Here is a 13,563-nt window from a genome sequence, read left to right on the forward strand (position 1 = left end):
TCTGCTTGCCCCAGAGGCTGGTGAACATCCCAGCAGTGCCCCCCTTTTCTCCTGAGTTGGTAATTAATGCAGGGACAATTTTTTGTTTTTAATAAAAACAAGCAGAGACATCTATCAGTACCCATAGTCAAGGCAGCATTTGTTTGACATCTAGTGATTGCTGCTTACAAAGAGAATGACAACAGTTATTAAACAAATAAGAAAAAAGATGCTGCTTATTGGTAGTTTTCAGATATCCTAAGAATATCCTTGTAACATTACTGCCTTTGCCTGCATGAGTAGAAAATAGTAGAATGAAAGAATCATTAATTTTTAAAAAGATTTTATTTATTTATTTTTTGAAAAGGGGAAGGGAAGGAGAAAGGGGGGGAGAGAAACATCAATCAGTTGCCTTTCACATGCCCCCAACCGAGGACCTGGCCCATGACCCAGATATGTGCCCTGACTGGGAATCAAACCAGCAGTCTTGGTTCGAAGGCCGGTGCTCAATCCACTGAGCCACACCAGCCAGGGCAGAATCATTAATTTTTGAAATCTGGGTTGCATTAGATTTAAAGTTATAAGAATTCAAAAATTGAACAAATGTATTTTTAGCTGTGTAATATAGTAGGGGCTTTTCCTTGCATTAGGATATATTTTAAACACTGGTTTTTATGATTGCAGGAGGAATAATAGCATTCAATATAATTAAACTTAATTGCATTTCCCATGTGAATTAATTTTAGTCTCTTTTTAAAATGCGTTTATGATTCTTTTCCTCTATACTAGCTATTCCTGTAGGTTTGCCTTGATAAAAAAAAGTTATGAAAAAATTGTCTGTTTGCTTGGAAACAGTCAGGAGTTTAATTTAGAAGTGTTGATTTAACTTAGAAGTTTTGAAAGGACTTTTTGGGATATTGTGATTGGGAAAAGCATAAAACTGTTCAGGATTTGATGTGTCTGTTTTCATGTCATGTTCGTATGATCTAAGAAAAATAATTGATCCATCTGTGGCCTAAGTTATCCTACTTGGGAAGTCCCACCTCACCAGATGTTGTGGAAGCATCAGACCATGTATTTCTGTGGGTACTGGGTAAAGGTGGGATTGCTGGGCAAGAAGGAGTAGAACTTTCTGTGCTGTTAATAGTCTGTATCTTGGTAAGTATTTGGTTACACAGGTGTATGCATTTGTCAGAACTCATCAAATAATGTGCTTAAGATTTTTGCATATCATAGCATATAAATTTTACCTCAGAATACAAAAACAAAACCCCAAAAATGGAACTCTAAATACATATTGAAGTTTGTTTAAAGGATATGTATGTTGAAGTAAAGGGGAGTGGGTTACTGACCTTTTGAAACTATTTTGAAATGCATCCAAAGACAATGGGTAGTGGAATGTTCAGGAATGTGGTAAAGAACAAATATAATAAAATGTTAATTGTAGAATCTAGGTAGTATACTCATACGTGTTTACTGTAAAATTCTTCGGACATTTTTCTATGTTTGAAAATTTTCATAAAATGTTGGTGGAAAACTGAAGGTGCTGGTTTATGCTCATTAAAGTATCTGTGTACCTCCATATTTAATTCTAACCCACCCCATAAATTCAAAGTCAAACCATTTGGATTAAAACCAAAAGGGGGGAGGCGTGTGAATGTAGCCATTTAGATAAATAGAAAATTGTGCCCACCTCATACTTTCTCTAATTACCTTTTGAAAGGCCATTACAAGCATGGAAGCCAAGGTTGTTTTTGCAAACAAGAAGAGCTCTGAGAAACCCAAACCATGCACCCCAATCAATGACCTGTCTGGGCAGATAAAAGTTGGCCTCCAGAACCCTCACTATGGAAAAGGACATGACCTCCTGACACATAATCTTCACCAATGGCAAGCAGGTAACCCCCCTGCTATATACCTTACACCTTATACTAGGGCCCTATCAAATGAAAATGGTCTTTCGGTTTTCAGCCAAATCCCAGGGATTTGGCCATGAACACCTCTACTTTCATCAGAATGCCAAGCTATCTCTTACATCCTGATAGAGCCCTCTTTTTAAAGATATCTTATATGGGACCCCTGCAATACTTATGTTGTATGTGTTATAGTCTTGAAGGGTCAAAGGAGTAAATTGGTTCTGGTGGAATTTGAACCAAACTTTTAAAAGATAATTGATAATATATTCTTAAACCATGTTGCTTAGTTGGTACTTGAACAGTAAACTGGAAAGTCAAGATTTGAGAGGCTCAAAGATCTTAATTATTTTAAGGTCTCAAAGTGAACTCTGACCAGTTAACTTATCTTCATCCTTTTATTTTCTCACTTGGAAAGTAAGGGATGAAATTGATACAAAATGCCCAGTTAGTGGTTCTCAAACTTTAGTGTTTATAAGAATCACTTATGTAAGAAACTTTAGTGTGTGCAAAAATCATTTAATTTGTTAAAATAGAAATTCTAGCTCCCATACTTGAATTTTCTGAATCAGTAGATCTGGGGAAGAGCTCAAAAAATCTGCATTAAAAAAAAATACTTTATTTATTTTCAGAGAGAGGGAGGGAAGGAGACAAAGAGATAGAGAAACATCGATTGGTTGCCTCTCACATGCCCCCAACTGGGGACCTGGCCCACAACCCAGGCAGGTGCCCACAACCCAGGCAGGTGCCCTGACTGGGAATCAAACTGGTGACCTTTTGGTTCACAGGCCAGCACTCAAACCACTGAGCCACACCAGCCAGGGCAAAAACCCTGCATTTTCATAAACACATTGTGATACTGATGCAGTTATTGGACCATATGAAAACTGGTGTAAACATGTTTTGATGAGTACTATGGTAACTGATAAAAGCTTTTTTTTAGGGAAAATTTTAAACCTACACTAGAGAGAACAGTATAATGAACTTCCAATCACCCAATTTCAACAATCTTGGTTTACTTCTACACTCAGCTACTCCCTGTATTCCTTCTCCACAGATCATCTGTGGAAGCAGATCTTAGATATCCATATTTATTACATCCATAAATATTTTAGTAGGCAACTCTAAAATATTAAAACATAAGTACTTTAAAAATACACCATTATTAAACCTTACAAAATTGAAACATTAGCATTAAATATGTCAGTGTCTAGATTTCCTGGATTTTTTTCATAGTTGATATGTTGGAATCAGGAACCAGACACAGTCCACACATTGCATTTGATTGATGTGTCTCCTTAATCTTTTAATCTACAGGTTTCTCCTTCCTTCTTTTTTCTCCTTGTGATTTATTTGTTGAAGAAAACAGGTCATTTGTTCTGTAGACTTTCTCAGTCTAGATTTTCTGATTGGATCCTCATGATGTCATTTACCATTTTTCTTTCCCCTGTATTTTCTGTAAACACCATCACTTCCATCCTGAAGTTTAATCAGATTAAAGTTCTTTTTTTCTTTTTGGCAAAAATACATCACGGGTGGTGTCATATACAGTAGTCCCTATCTATATCGCGGTTCACTTATTGCAGCCTCACTGTATCGCAGGATTTTAAAAAAATATTATCGGGGATTTTTCACTATATCCCAGGATTTTGCAGTACTGTATACATATGTTTTTAAAGTTACATAGGTTTAAGAGTGTAGAATATGTTTAAGAACATAAGTAGTGTCTACAAAAGCGTGGAAAAGGTTAATAAGGGAGTGGGAAAGGTTAATAAGGGACTGGGAATGGTTTATAAGTGTGTGGGGAGGGTTTATAAAGCCTTAAAATATATAAATACTAAAATAAATGTAAGGTTTTTACTTCGCAGATTTTAACCTATCGTTGGGGGGTCTAGAATGTAATACCCGCAATAAGTGAGGGAATGCTGTACTTCCACCAGGAGGCACATGTCTGGTTGTCTCTCTTTTGTGATGTTAGCAGCCATTGATGATCATTGCTGAGATCCATTATTTTCTAGGGAGAGCCCCATATTTTAACTTAGAAAGTAGCTCATGGATGAACCTTCTTCTCATTGTGGATTTTTCCTTTTCTAAGTGAGGCTTTTAAAGCTTTCACAGTGAACCCGTTACTGTCTACTTAGACATCGTGTTTGCTATAGAAAGCAGAAAGGCTGTCTTGCTTTCACATTTTAGTCTCATTTTCACAATTTGTCTTAGCGTCTTCAGCATTGATTTCAATTTCTGAGATATTGAAATGAATAGATGACCACACATCTGAAGAGAAAGCTTGGGGCCCAATAATGAAACCACAGTTGCAGGCTAGTTGACCTGATACAAGTACAAGTGAGCCAGAGCCACCAATTCTGTACCACTACCCCATCCTGAGGGGAAGACAACGAGTTTTTAAGACCTATATTTATTGATTTTTGTCCTGAAAGCAAACATAAAGTTTCTGGATCAGGGCAGACACTTATTACTTAAAGCAATTAATACATTGGTTCCCTACACCCATTTTCCCCTTCAGAGTAATGTGAAGGGGTCTAGAACAATGAGGTGGGATATGCCAAGATCACTTCTGGAACTGGGAATGAATGAGTTCATCCCTTCATTCAACAAATGCTTGCTGATTGTTGACTGTATGCCAGACACTGAGCCAGCACTCGGGTAGGAGATAAATAACTAAATATTGTGCAGCCAAACATACAACCATATACCTCTGTGCCTAGAGTTAGCCATCAGGTGTCATATTTATAGGTAATCAACTATATATACATCTATATATATTACATATACATATATATATTTGACCATACAGAAGAATTGCTTCCAGGACACCCATGGATACCCAAATCCTTGGATGCTCAAGTCCCTTATATAAAATAGCATAGTATTTGCATATAACCTACTCGTATCCTCCCATAAACTTTAGATCATCTCTAGATTACTTTAATACCCAATACAATGTAAATGCTATGTAAATAGCTGTTAGGCTGTATTATTTAGGGGATAATAACAAGAAAAAATATCTGCACCATGTTTTTAGTACAGATGCAACAATTGGTAGGCCTAAATATGATTTAGCCAAAAAGTTTGTTGGGTTTTTGTCATGTGATCGCTCTAATAGCACTTAGGTGTTTTTAACTTCAGTCAAAACAATTTTGTGACAGCTGTTATATCAGCATGCATTTTTAAAAAAACTTATCAAAATTGGTGAGTTCTTGTGTAGCCATTTTAATATTGAAGATAGGAGAAAATATGCAACATTTTTGTATATTATGCTTTATTATTTCATGAAAGGTAAAAATGCAACTGAAATGCAAAAATAGACTTATGTAGTGTATGGAAAAGGTGCTGTGACTGATCAAATGTATCAAAAGTGGTTTTCAAAGTTTCATGCTGGAGATTTCTCTCTGGACGATGGATGCTCTACGGGTAGACCAGTTGAAGTTGATAGCAATCAAATTGAAACGTTAATTGAGAACAATCAACATTACACCCCGTGGGAGATAGCTGATGTACTCAAAATATCCAAGTCAATAAAATTATTGGTGAAAATGAAAAACGTGTCTTATTTTATGGAAAAAACCATAGGGACTTTTGGGCCAACCCATCCATAGTACACAGCCGTAACAATTTAACTTTTTCCTCCCAATACAGTTGATCCTTGAACAATGTAGGGGACAGGGGTGTAGACCCCTGGGTAGTCAAAAATTTGCTTATATATAATTGACTTTCCCAAAACTTAACTACTAATAGCCAGCCTACTGTTGACTGGAAGCCTTACCAATAACATAAACAGTCAGTTAATACAACTTTTGTATTTTATATGTATTATATACTGTATTCTTACAATAAATTAAGCTAAAGAAAAAAATGTTATCAGGAAAATCATAAGGAAGAGAAAATACATTTTCTCTTAAAAATTTACGAAAAAAAATTTCACATGTAGGTGGACCTACAGAGTTAAAACCCATGTTGTTCAATGGTCAACTATATTTTCCATCTGCAGTTGGTTGAACCCAATGATGTGGAACCCATGGATAGGAAAGGCTAAGTATATGTTTATAATTTAATACATATGTAGGCACATAGATATGTTTGTGTATCTGTTATTTGAATTTCCTCTCTGACTTACATTATAATTTCAAAAAAAATCATTTACTTCATTTTAAATTTATCTACAAATGTCATTTGCCCTGAGGTTTGCATAAAGTTTTCTCATCCCCAGCTTTTCAGATAGCAAATGATTTAACCACACTTCATACCCACTGGCATTTACTCATGTGGATAGTTCTTTTGGCAAGAAAGTGAAACCCAAATTGTAAAAATTAGACTCTGAAAGGAGAAATCCAGGTGCAAAGTACTACAGGTTTTACCAGACCGAAGAGGCCTAAAGAAAGAGAAGGATAAACCCCAACAACTGCTGTGGTAGGTGCTAGAGTTTAGACCTTGCAGAGTTCATGTTCTAACAGGGAGGCAAAAAGACACAGTTAGACAAACATGTTAACTCCAGAATGGGTAAAGTTCTTTGAAGGAAATGAAGTTGAAAGGGAGTGAGTGACTGGGAAGGCTGCTTTAGAGAGAGCTCCCAAAAGGCATCTGATGAAATGACATTTGAGCTGAGGCCTCAAGGATGTGAATGAGCCACTGACGTGAGGAGTTGGTAGAAGAGCAAATGCAGAGACAAGAGAGGACTCAAAATGTCTGAGGAACAGAAAGGGGTCCCTGTGGCTGGGGGACAGTGAGTGACAGGGAGAGTGGAGTATGACGAGGCGAGAGAGGTGGAGGGGGTGAGACCACACAGGGCCTTGTAGACTTTGAAAAGTGAGAATTATGTTCTAAAAGTGGTTGACAAACACTGAGGAATTTTAAGCAGGAACACTTAGTAATCCTCACCTAGACTTTTTTATTCTATGCATGTCCAGATGTCTATGTATGTGTGTTTTTAGTGATATCATACTATACATGATATGCAACTTGCTTTTTCATTTACCAATAACATCACGGGCATCTTTGAAAGGAAGACTTGTAAAAAAATAAATAATAATATGTTTGTTTTGCTGTGAACTACATGACAAATAAATTTATATGTGTAAGAATTTGAAGCTATGGTAGAAAATCAGTTTCTTGGGGGTTAAAAAAAGGACCGTGCTTTTCTTTTTAAGTATATTTTATTGATTATGTTGTTACAGTAGTTCCAATTTTTTTCCCCTTTGCTCCCCTCTACCCAGTACAGCGCTTCCCTCCAGCAATCCCACCCCCCTTAGTTCATGTCCATGGGTCATGCATATAAGTTCTTCAGCTTCACTCTTTCCTATATTATTCTTAACTTCCCCCTGTCTATTTTGTACCAACCGATTATGCTTCTTAATCCCTGCACCATATCCCCATTTCTCTTCTCCCCCTCCCAGCTGATAACCCTCCAAATGATCCCCATACCTATGATTCTGTTCCTATTCTGGTTTGCTTAGTTGGATTTTGTTTTTATTTTTTAGATTCAGTTGTTGATAGTTGTGAGTTCGTTGTCATTTTAGTGTTCATAGTTTTGATCTTCTTTTTCTTAAGTCCCTTTGACATTTCATATAATAATGGCTTGATGATGATGAACTCCTTTAGCTTGACCTTGTCTGGGAAGCACTTCATCTGCCCTTCCATTCCAAATGATAGCCTTGCTGGATAGAGTAATCCTGGTTGCTGGTTGCCTTTCATCACATTGAATACTGCTTGCCAGTCCCTTCCTGCCTGCAAAGTGTCCTCTGAGAAATCAGCTGATAGTCCTATAGGCACCCCCCTGTAGGCAACTCTCCACCTCTCTCTTGCTGCCCCCAGGACTCTGTCTTTATCTTTCACATTTGGCATCTCGATCATGATGCGTCCTGGTGTTGTCCCCCCTGGGTCCAGCTCACCTGGGACCCTCTGTGCTTCCCAGACCTGTGTGTCCATCTCCTTCGAAAAATTTGGGAAGTTTTCCTCATTTTTTTCAATTCTTGCTTCCTCATTCTGCACTGGTTGACTGTTTTTTTCTTCCTTATGTTCCAAATCATTGATTTGAACCCCGGTTTCCTTCCCTTCACCATTGGTTTTGTGTGAATTTTCCTTCGTTTCACTTAGCATAGCCTTCACTTCTTCTCTTATGCGCTTGCTGTACTCAAGCATTTCTGTCAAGCCTGTGAGCATCTTTATCACCCATGTTTTGAATTCTGTGTCTGTTAGATTGTCTATCTCCTCATCTGTGAGGTTGGCTATCTCCTTGTCACTTAGTTTTCCCACTGTAACTTTGATCCATTTCCCCTTTGGGGCCATACTTCTCTGTCTCCTCATCCTGACAGGCTCCTGTGTTTGTTTGCCTCCCTGTCCCAGGTAGAGCTGTCACTCCTGTTACATTGTAAGGGGCGGAGCCTTAGGGATTCATCAGTACAGGGCGACCTGTTTCACCACGTTGTGGCGCTGTATGTGGGGGAGGGGTCTGAGAGGGAACAATGCCGCCTGCCCAGCACTCACCTCTTTTCCACGCACCTCTCCCACTTCTGCATTGGGCTGGCACCCCTCTAGCTGCTGCACTTCCGCACCGGACTAGTGCCCCTCTAGCTGCTCCCCTGGCCATCGTTCCCAGAGTGGGTGGGTCTGCAGACGTTCTAGGACCGTGAGGGCCCTTTAAACAAGGGGACTCTGCTGAAAGACTGGCAGTTTCTGCCTCCACCCAAACCCCCACTGGTCTGTAGTCAGGAGCAATGAGGCTTGATTTTCCCCGGTGCTGGGACCATGAGCTGCAAGGTCCAGTGAGGAGCTGGGAACGCTCCCCAGGTGTCCCTCCTGACTTTTTAAAATCTGTGACTGTGCTTTCTGCTGGCCTGCTGCTGCTGCCACCACACCACATCCTCTCAGCCCCGGCTTCGCCCCTCCTACCTGTCTGGACGAGTATTTCTTCTTTATATCTTTGTTTGCTGGACTTTCATGCAGTTTGATTTTCTGGAATTTCTGGTTGTTTCTAGTTTTGAGGTAGTTGTATTTCTTCTTAGTTGTGGAAAGAGATGCAGCGTGTCTGTCTACGCCTCCATCTTGGCCGGAAGTCTGGACAGTGCTTATTTTTAATGTCAGTTATAGATGTGCATTCACTTCAGTAATTTAAAAACATTACCGCTGTATTCTAACTTGATTCTTGATTTTCTCTTAAACTTATAATGATTCGTATGTTACTTTAACCATGTATTTATTGTTAAAGCAACTTTACAGGCCATTTCTAGTCTTCTAGATAGAAGCATAACCTGAACAAAGAAGGAAAATAGAGAAATAAAAATTCAACAGGAAGTACATGGTCAAACCATAACAAACCAGGAGAGGTTCAATAAATTCCACAGAGAATGTATCACCTTTAAAAGTATAGTTTACTTTCGTCAATAATTATAAATGTATTTATGTATTCTCTTTTAAAATATACATTTATTGTGAAAAATACACCTAAAAACCCTTGAAGTATAGAACCCCAACATCTTTTAGCTCTTCCCTATTTATAAATTCTAAGCAAAAGCATGAATAGAAGAAACATTTTATATTACAATAAAACAAAGATTGAGATAATGTTTTCTGGTCTTCAAGTCCCCCATCATATGGGCATCTATGGCAAACATTTCCCAACATACCAGATGACTGAAAAAAACTATAACACACAAAAATAACCACCTCAAATTTAGCTCATTTTTAAGCCTGCATTAAACAAGCAAACAAACAAAAACATTACAGAGGTGGAAACAAACTAAAGCAGGCAAGAAGTAAGGGGGTCTGAAGATTTATAACACAGCGTTGCTATCATGTTACAGGAGGGATACTCTGGACAAAACCCCTGTCTGCATTCTTAACCCATGAACCCTGGCCCCAGCCATTAGCATTTGAAATTATCTTTCTGAATTCAAATGTTTAATATGTTTCTGGTTTTGTAATAAAATCAAAAGCAATAGTAATGCAGTTATCAAATACCTTTCTGCCTTTTATCTTATATTAGCATCACTGGAGCAACGTCAATTAGCAAGAAATATTCTGATTCTTAATAAAATCTTTCACTTAATTTACTTCTGTACTTAAAAATGAAAACATACTTAGATTCTCCAAATATTTAACTGTATGTGATCCATTTGTTAAAAGATGTCTAATTCCACAATTACACACCCACCCACACGTATGAATGTATGTATATGCCATACATAAAAAAATCTTCCCGTTACTTAGTTTTGAGAAATTATTCTGAAGAATATGAATGACAATTTAGAAAATTCACTTTCAAAAATTTCTAATTCAGAAATATTTTACTAGAAGGGTAGACTAAAGACATTTATAGTACTCCCCTGAAGCTTCATTTTTATGAGACAGATTATTAACAATGGTGTAACTGAAATTATGGGGAAGGTCCAATTGTCCCCAAATATCTCCCCTACAACCTATTTGGAACATAAAATTTCCAACTAATAGAATCATTCCTTTGGGTTAAGGGACTATCCCCATAAAGCCCTAATTTAATAGGAGTTATCATTCCTGTGTTTTGCTAAAATTATATTAGGAAGAATGAGTTGGTATGTTTTAATAGTCTTTGTAAAGAGAAGGGTAAGGATTCATGGTGGGAGAGAAGGGAGACACTCCACTACCAACAGCTCCAAAGGAGGACTGTAGGCTGTGGGAAAGGCAAAGCCCCTACTTCAGAATTATGAAATGTCTACTTAGGTGGGAGCCATATTTAAAACTGGAAGTACTATATACTCATCTAAGTTTCAGAATGAATATAAGATCATCTCATTCATGAATACTTCTCTCTCTTTTTGAGTATAATGGCTAAGTGTTTGCAGAAGAACTTGGCACCTTCACTTCCTCCACAGTCTTGGAGTAGAGTCCAGAAAACAGTCAAGTTAAATTTTCAGATGGCTTTTGGCAAGAAGACAAGGTAGCTTTATAAAGGTGGCTTTATACAGCTTGTCTCTGAGGTTACTCACTGAATGTCTGAAAGAAAAGGGAGGATTTGTGGACCTGATTAAAACAAGGAAGTAACCCAGCGACTTAAAGAATCCTAAAATAAAGCCCTCCCTCGTTGACTTTTCAGCCATGGGAATAACCAGTTGCTTCATTGTGTGTTTTGTCAAAGTGCCTCAGCCATTTGGCCAGCCTGATGGTTACCTGCTGCCTCTTTTTATAGCCTCTGTGTCCTTTGTTGTTGCCCTGCTGGTCAAACATGTGTAACAGTGCCCTAGGGCATCAAGCGTGCCCTCGGGGAGCTAAGTGCTGCCAGATGTGGAGAGCAAGGGTTGATTCACATGGCCATAATTTCCAATAGCTAATTTTACCTGTTTTCTTTTGGTTTTGAGTTTCTTTCTTAAAGAAAAATCCATTTGGAGTTGGGTTTTTGCCCCCTTTAAATTGCAGTCTTGTCTTGTTACCGCTATTCTTTCAGCCCCACACCACCCCCAAAATAAAAGTGTGAGAAGAAAAGGGTGGAGAAGATATATGATTTATTAAATCTGGGTGACTAATGTTTTACTTTATGATAAAAATTAGTGAAGTGTTTCTGTTTTACTGGACTCTGGCCAGTATTTTTACTTCAAAGTGAAATTGTTTCACTGACTCAGCCTTTTACAAAGAAATTATTTACACAGAAATAAATAATATTTTAGATCAAACCTTTCAAATAGAAATTTTATCTAATCTCTGATTAAGAACATTGAATTTGTTGTTCAAAGCTCTAGGTCTTTAACTAGCTATTCTGAAAACTGATTAAATTTTTTTAAAAAGAATCAAGCTTTTAACTTGGTTTCCTGTATGAACAGAACCTCAGGATGACCAAATAGTTTGATAAAAGAAAGTTTTTCTTTATAGAACTATTTCTGCCAATTAATGAAAGAGGTCTGATAAAATATCACCACTTGGCAAACCCCTAATGGGTTAATATGGCCATTAATGGCCATTAATGGTTACTAACATCACAGAAGGAGAAACAGCTGTCAGAGCACACCTCCATCTATTACTGAGCTTGAATCAAAACAACTCCATAGGTTTAATATCAGTTATAGGAAATATAAGAAAAACATGTTAAGTTTCACCACTGAGATATAGGTAGTGATTTCCAGAATATAAGAGATGCTAGGAACAAAGAAGAGATTTCAGGAGGAAAGAGGAATGGATTAAAGCAGGCACAAGAGACATGTCAATCAAAGGCAATATGTAGACCTTATTTGAACCCTATTTTAGTAAACTATTTGTTTAATAAAAATTATATATATATATATATATATGTATATATATATATATGAAACAAAAGGAGAATATAGAAGACTGTCCAAATATCTGATGACATTAAGGAATTACTTTATTTTTTTAGGTGTGATAAGCTTATATTGTTAAATCATTAAACGTAGTTTTTATCTTTTAGCTATGCATACTGAAATATTTACAGGTGAAACGACTATCTGGGACTGGCTTCCAAATAACTCAACAGGAAGGGAGGAGGGTGGTCGTAGACGAAACAAGGTCGGCATGAGCATATGATTGTTAAAGCTGGGTGATGGGTACGTAGCAGTTTGCTATAGTAATCTACCTATTTTGTGTATGTTTGAAATTTTCTACAAATAAAAATATCTTTTTTAAATAGACTCAGGTTTGAAATCCAGATATGCCACCTGTGACTTCTATGATCTTGGGAAAATCCCTTAACCTCCTTGAGTTTCAGGGGTTTTTGCCTGTAAAATAAGCATAACAATACCTTCCCAATTTACATATGCAGCTTTTTGTACCAAATTAAATAATATATATAAAGTGATTTTGTAGATTGCTACAAAAATAACGGTTGTATTATTATTATTATTATTAAGCTTCTGAAAGGATATAGTTTTCCTAGTCATGGGGATGTAAAGTACAGCACAGGGAATATAGTCAATAACATTCTAATAACTATGTATGGTATCACATGGGTATGAGATTTACCAGGATGGTCATTTAGTAAGTTATATAGTGTCTAATCAGCAAGGTGTACACTTGAAACTAATATTATATGTCAACTGTACTTGAAAAAAATATTTTTATGGTTTTTAAAAATTTTGGTAGCTTTTTATGTCTCAGAAAACTGTAGTATTGTCCCACATACATTATATCAATTTAAAACCTCTGGAACTGAACAGATAACATGCAAAAAAATGAAACTAGACCATCTTCTCACACCATATATAAGATTAAACTCAAAATGGATTAAAGACTTAAATGTAAGACTGGAAACCATAAAACTCCTAGAAGAAAACATGGGCAGTAAAATCTCTGACATTTCTCATAGCAATATTTTTTCTGATATATGTCCTCAGGCAAGGGGATAAAAAGAATAAAGAAGCCCTGACCTGTGGGGCTTAGTTGGGTGGGCATTTTCAATCCCCAGTCAGGATGCATGCCTGGGTTGCGGGTTTGGTCCCTGGTTGGGGCACATACAAAAGGCAACCCATCAATGTTTCTCTCTCACATCAGTGTTTATCTTCCTCTCTTTCTCCCTTCCTTCCCCTCTCTCTAAAAATAAATAAATAAAATCTTTTTAAAAAAATAAACAAATGGGACTACATCAAACTAAGTTTTTTGCACAGCAAAAGAAACCATCAACAAAATAAAAAGACACAAGATGGTGGCGTAGGCAGACATGGCTTGCCTCTTTACA

General features: G+C 37.2%; 1 protein-coding gene across 5 annotated transcripts in view; it reads left to right on the plus strand.

Annotated features, from left to right (window-relative positions):
- Nucleotides 1-13,563, plus strand: part of METAP1D (methionyl aminopeptidase type 1D, mitochondrial) — an 80,945-nt gene that overhangs the window by 24,658 nt on the left and 42,724 nt on the right. For 4 of the 5 annotated variants that reach the window (XM_090280747.1, XM_090280751.1, XM_090280749.1 and 1 more), the window contains exon 2: nt 1,703-1,877. The exons of the other annotated variant lie outside the window; for it this stretch is intronic. In XM_090280747.1, coding sequence (XP_090136873.1) covers nt 1,715-1,877 — 163 coding nt within the window. In that variant the 5' untranslated portion in view covers nt 1,703-1,714. The remainder of the gene's footprint in view (nt 1-1,702; nt 1,878-13,563) is intronic. 5 annotated transcript variants of the gene reach the window in all.

This window comes from Furipterus horrens, unplaced genomic scaffold (assembly GCF_987537825.1).
Source record: "Furipterus horrens unplaced genomic scaffold, mFurHor1.1.pri manual_scaffold_1, whole genome shotgun sequence".
Taxonomy (NCBI): Eukaryota; Metazoa; Chordata; class Mammalia; order Chiroptera; family Furipteridae; genus Furipterus; species Furipterus horrens.